General features: G+C 28.9%; 1 protein-coding gene across 2 annotated transcripts in view; it reads right to left on the minus strand.

The window, feature by feature from the left end:
- LOC108747060 (monocarboxylate transporter 3) overlaps positions 1-6,823 on the minus strand; it is a 28,931-nt gene that overhangs the window by 9,338 nt on the left and 12,770 nt on the right. For both annotated transcript variants that reach the window (XM_018484302.1, XM_018484303.1), the window contains exon 2: positions 2,063-2,207. In XM_018484302.1, coding sequence (XP_018339804.1) covers positions 2,063-2,191 — 129 coding nt within the window. In that variant the 5' untranslated portion in view covers positions 2,192-2,207. The remainder of the gene's footprint in view (positions 1-2,062; positions 2,208-6,823) is intronic.

Consider the following 6,823-nt stretch of genomic DNA (forward strand, 5'->3'; position numbering starts at 1 on the left):
TACATTTAGTTGAATCAACTAATACTTTTTTGAAACAGCAACTTTTTTTCTCAGTGTAATAATTGCAATATCTGGTTTATGTGATTTATATTTTAAATACCATTTATTTTAATATTATCTGTTGAATTAAATTATATTTAAAAATATTTTATATTTATAGATATTCAAAATTTATTCTTAAAATAAGTTTGAAATTTTTAAAGATTTTATTAATTATTAATGATTAAAGTAAGACACTAACTATTAATTAAAGTAAAATTTACTAATTATTATTAATAAAGTACGAGAAAGCTAATTTGAAAAATTAATTATAAACAAGCATTTAATTTCGGAAATTATTTATTAATTTGTGATTTTTTAAATATCATAATTTACACATTTCAGTTATTTATATAAATTATTCACTTAATAATTCCAGAATGGTATGGTTATGATTTTGATTGCAGCAGGTAAAATCATTTCTTAATAATTGGCTTGAGAAATAATTATACTTTTTGTTAATCATAATTGATACTGTATTTTATTTGCATGAAAATGTACATGACCATTTTGCGCAAGCAGCAGTTATACGTTCAAACTACATGTTAGAAACTTCGTATCTCGATTATCAATAAATTTTAAAGGTATAGAGATAATTATCACGTGAGAGTTGTTTTCTCGCATGTGAGATACGATAGGTTATATGTATACTGAAGCTAGTTTGGAGAAGCCGCACGAAATCAGTTAATTCGCTAGTGTCCTCTTGATATTCAACATAAACTTGATTTGCTTTCGCTCGTTGGAAATTCACAAGGTAGCTAAGGTCAAGGCCATTCAGAAAGCCGCTGAGAACCCGGTTTTTAGTATTTCGGCCGTTTTATGATTCAAAACTTTAAAAGTTCTCAGTCTGGCAGTAGTCAACCCTCCCCCCCCCCACCCTCCCCCCGTATACACAAAAAACGTTGACTTCTCGCAGACGACATTTGCTTTTGATAGGTTCGATATAAAATAATGTTTTATGTAATAAGATCTAAAGGAAAAAATTAATACAAATTTATTTTCACAAATAGAAAATTAATATTTTTAAGTTCTTAAAAAGTTGAAAGAAGAGTTTGTGAAAAAATACACGAAAAGGAATATCTAAAAATTTAAAAACAAATTTGAAAGTGTGTGTGTGTGTGTGTGTGTGTGTGTGTGTGTGTGTGTGTGTGTGTGTGTGTGTGTGTGTGTGTTTTATTGTGTGTATAACTATATTGAATTATCAAAGTAAGTATGTAGGACGCTCAAGCTGGTTACTAGAATATCAAAACTTTACAGCACTGCTCTCGTCGTGTTTAAGTTTCCTATATAATTATTTTGATGGTCCACCTGAAAATTATTTTCAGATCTATATCTAACTAAACATTTAGCAAATGTTCTTTTGTGTATGATATCATCATTATAATTACATACTAGTATTATATTATAATGGATAAAAAACTTATCCACTTATTAATTCATATGGTCGATTTATTCTCAATAATCTGAATCAATTTAAATACAACGACTTTATGAAAAAAGCGAAATCATTACGTGAAGTGTTTCTTACAATTCAGAAAATTATCACAACGGCTTTCATTTCCATTGATAATAGAAGTACTTTTCTCCACGATTGAATACGTGTAATTCAAAGAGATTTGTTGTCCGAAAGTTCCAGCTTATTCGAGCAGAAAGCGGCACGTGTTGTCGCTGTGGTCATTCGCGATATAAAAATCAAGAGGAGTTTTATCGTCGTCCGCGTTGTTCGTGCCCGCGTTGTTAATTTCCAGACAGACAGATAAAAAAAATTCAGTCGGGAATGCGTATCCGCCCCTGAATGACCCACAGCGAGACAACTACTATCGGGTTCATTATGTGTCGCAAATAAAGCGATATCGCGTTTGCAGTTTTACAGCGCACGATCTGTCCGTTGCTCTCAACGCGAGCGTACTGATCGTGCAGACAGGACTGACAGCTGCGCGAGTAATAGCATACGGCGCGATTTTTTGCATCTTCTGCATTTCGATGCACCTACACACGAGAAAATGTCGCGGAAAAAAATCACCTCGTCGTTGTTATTATCATTGACGTCCTCAAGCTGCAGCTCCTCGCTCTTGTTATTCTCGTGACCATTTTGCTGCGGCTTATTAGCGTCGGAAATCTGATCGTCCACTTTGTCCACCGTTGTTGACATCGTCCCTTCCGAATATCTAAAACGCGCAAAGCACCACTTAAAATCTATTCAATGATGGCAGATACAATGTCGATAAATTTAATCTGATGTTAAAGGTACACTTGATTTACCAAAGATATAGAGCGTGGGCCATTCGTATCTAAATAGTATATCAAATGTGGTCAACAAAAATGAAAGAAAGGAAGTATGAAGACCAATCTTCTTCTCTTTCTAAGATATGATTGGTTGAGTAGAAATAGATAGAGATAGGTCGTCTTTTTATGTCCTACTTCTTTCGTTTTTGTCAACTAACTTTACACATGGATGGTGCAGTTCGTGCTTTATTAATGTCTTTGATTTATACTCCGAAAAAAACATAGGAGAATACGGAAAGATGGTTTCACTAAAAAATTTAGCTCAATACAGTTCTGTAAATAATTTTATTGAATAATTAAAATAATTATATAGGACCTTTAAACTGATTGCTAAGATGTCAAATTCTTACATGAAAACCAGTGCTTTTGGCTGCAGTGCTTTTGCTTATCGTGCTATCGTGAGTTCATTATATAATTATTTTGATAGTCCAATACAATTATTTTTTAGATCTGTCTAAATGTTTAAATATTTCAGCAAAATTGATCTTTCAGTATATTTAACTTTTTTTTACTATACTATAATAAGATTTATATGTAGAATAAATGTATATAATTTATATATTATATACATTTATATGTATATATTTGGATAAACTAATGTACATAGTTTAATAAATTATTTTCTATTTGCAATAATTATAAAAAGTTTATCCATTTATTATATATAATATTGTTATATAATTATTATAATTATATACAATGTATACTAATAAACATATAGGGAATCTAAATTGTTTTCTTAATTGTTATGTACACTAATTATGTACACTAATATTACATAATAAATAACAATAAATAAAGGGCAAAGTAAGAGTCAACTCATTTCTTTAAAAAAGTCATACAATTAAAAGAATAAATTGTAGATAGAGAAAAGTAAAAAATAAATAAAAAATAATAAAAACTCAGTTTAAATACAGCTAAACAATTTAAATACAAATATTGATTACAAGTTTCAGCTACCGGATTGAACTCTCTTCAGACATTAACTTATCGAAAAAATCGCAGTACAAATTATCGTAAATGTTCGCATATTCATTATATTCACAGTTCGGGTGAGTCTTGATGTAGAACTCGACATTATTCACGTACGATTAAATAGTCAAATTTGTTTCATATCTCTTGGAAGTTTAGATGATAAAAAAGATAAAAAGACTTCTTACGAAAAAATAAACACAAATAAATTAACATACCGGAATTCTAATAAGAAATAAAAATTCACCAAAAAACATATATAAATTATTCAAACAACTGTGTCCATATAAGTATAAAAAAACCATTAGAATATATAACGACAAGTGGAACGCAGATGTGTAAGACGGACATTATGTATCGATTATTATGTACGCGACGTATCTCGATGATACGGACTGAGAGAAGAGACGAACTGTCAGTATCGAAAAGTCAATCATGATCATACTGCAGCCTGTGCTCCGTTATGACAGAACGGACGAAAGTGTTATGTCTAATATGATTATGATTTTCTGTAATTCTGATTTTTAATTGTCTGCCCGTCTGTCCAACGTACGACGCATCACAATTATATTATTATTTGTAATTTATTCTTTTAATTGTGTGACTTTTTTAAAGAAATGTGTTGACTCTTACTTTGCCCTTTATTTATTGTTATTTATTTTGTATAAGAAGAGTTCTTCAATCTGTTAAAAAACTAATTACATATTCAAAATTTGTATGGTTGTTACTTTTTAAAATTGCTACTACTATGTCTTTTTTTCTATAAGTTTAGGATAAACTTGGATAACATGGCCATCTTTAAAACGCAAAAATCATTTTTTGTTGTTATTTTTAATAGCCGCTAATATAAATTATATTTAATAATTCCGTCATACGGAAAAAATACACCAATATAACACTATTAAAGATAACAAAAATTAAAATATGTTTTTTGCATTTTAAAGATGGCCATCTTACTCACAAATTTACTCTATATATTAATAAAAACTTAAAGAAGATTTAGAGACTAGAACAGAAATTAACAGATATGGCCCGCCACTTATTTTATTATGGTTTGCGTAATCAATTATTACATTTTGAAATTTGTTAATGAAACATTTGTTTTTCTTGGGTACTATTGCAAAAATGAAGATATTACATCTTGTAATCGATTTGTTAATGTGATTTTTGTTTCCAATGTTTATCTGTTATACAGTGATATCTATTACGACAGTCTTGTTTGAAATAGACGATAAACTAAAAAAAAATGTCTTAGTAAATTAAACATCATCTTGTTAATACATAAGAATCTCTTACTAACTTTATATTCTTTTTGCAAAATGTTACAATGACATTCCACTATTCTATTGAGAATAAGTGTCCAGAATTAATCTGGTTCGAAGGAATGCTTCTCTAAAATAACATGAATAATTAAAGCGACGTATATCTACTGTATCGTAATGCAATAGAACTTGAATGAGTGATTCCTGTCCTTCGCATCAACGTCCAATCAGTTTAAATTCATTTTTTTTTTTAAAGATTAAATCTAATCAGTTCCTTGATCAGTTTTATTAAAATAACAAAATATGATATTTTTTTTATTATAGGAGTAGAATTGAAGATAATTGGACAAGATAATTGCAAAATACGACCAGTATTAGGTCGGTAGGAAAATAATGTCGATTTTCTGTATTATAAAATGATGGTTTTCTTTTCCAATATATTGTACAATATTTGCGATTATACCATTCGATAGAGTAAAGTTTCAGAATTTTAAAAATCTATTTTTTTTTTATTGCGATATAATGATTTTTAATAGGAGTTATGAGCAATGAAATTCAGAATGCTTCTTTTACTTAATTCGCGAGTAACTTAGAAACAAAAAGTCGCAGGAACATAATTAAAAAGTGATTTTATAGGAAAAACTTCAAACTTTCACATTAGATAATTTAAAATTTTTTCAATTTTTTTTGACACGTGACAGACCTACAAAGTAAGAAAAAAATTTTTCATTTCCTTCAGCTGGTAATTTTCTATATGTAAACATTACCAAATTCACATAAACTCAAAAAATATAGTAACCTTTCAAAAGTAGAGATTTCAGGCTTTAAAATTCTTTTTTTTAATTTAAATTTTGATCATTTTTGAAGTTACAGCTGCTCTTAATAGTAATACAGAAAACCGACATTATTTTTCTATCGACCTAATATTTTCGATTTATCTCAAGGAAAATCTACTTAGTTCAAATTAAAATCATACCAATGTAGATAAAAAATTATCTCTCTGCATTATGTTATCTGAAACATCTTACATAACATAACATCCAAAAGATATTGTAAGAAGACTCAAAGGCAAGTCCGCCATTTTCTTCATATTAACATAATAGCCCTTTTTTTTCCTCAAGTGTGCATATATAAAGCACACATGCATATACAAAGCACACATATTAATATCAAGGTAAAGGAATGATTTGATTGTTAATTTACTGTCGATGAAAGTGAAGTATTGAACTGTTTGATGGTCATATAACGACGAGCTTTTGTAGTAGTTTTGATTCGCCTGGCCTTGATCTTTTGAAATTCAGCTTTTTGTGATCTTTCTATTCAATCGCATAGTGTTTTCGTTATACGACATCTTGATAGACGTTTAAATGATAAGAGCTACTTGAAGATACGTTACATGAGCTGATTGTTTATTGGTGTCATGCGGTTAATTGTTGTTAATTCTGGAATTTAATAGCGACAATATAGTCGACAGCTAAGATTACAATTCGTTATCAAGAACGGTGAATAAACAGACATTTATAGGATTAGATGGTTTTGAAAGTTCTTTTCGTTATCAATCAACCGTTTTGCCATGTCTAACAAGTTTACTTTTAGAAATGGTTTAATTAATTCAAAATTTTTCGTTATCGAGAATGTGATTAATTGATGTTTCTTTATCGGAAAATTATTGTTTGATGACGCGTGAATTAATTTTTAATTAATCTTTATTAGATATTTTCAAAATTAATCTTAAAATTAATGAAGAAAATTTAGTACAAATATTACTAAATATTTTACTATCTATTTATTTTTTTTTAAACTTAATTCTTGAGATAATTCTATAATTTCAATTGCTTGCAGTTTATTGATTCTTAATGCCAAAGTTGGCTTATTTGTGATTAAGAAGGTATGAATAGTAAATTAATCAAAAAATTTTCAATCTCACATACACAGAGAACATAATTCGAGATAAATTTATATTCTATACTATTAAATAAAAAAAGATTAAAACAGTCAAAATCATTCAAATTCTACTCATTGATTGAATAGATGTTTACAAAAAGTAAATAGAAATTATATTAGGTGTACAAAAAAGTTCTGAGCTTTTTTTTGTAAAATTCAATCTTTATTTATTATAATCGTACGGAAATGGCTTGCTGCGTAACGCCAAGCTGTTCTGCAAGCTCCTTTTCAGTTTGCGCAGAGTTTATATCCAGCAGTGCTTGCAATTCGTCCGTTTCAATCTTTTCAGGGCGTCCAGCACGCGATTCATCTTTAAGACT

Source organism: Trachymyrmex septentrionalis, unplaced genomic scaffold (genome assembly GCF_001594115.1).
Source record: "Trachymyrmex septentrionalis isolate Tsep2-gDNA-1 unplaced genomic scaffold, Tsep1.0 scaffold190, whole genome shotgun sequence".
Taxonomy (NCBI): domain Eukaryota; kingdom Metazoa; phylum Arthropoda; class Insecta; order Hymenoptera; family Formicidae; genus Trachymyrmex; species Trachymyrmex septentrionalis.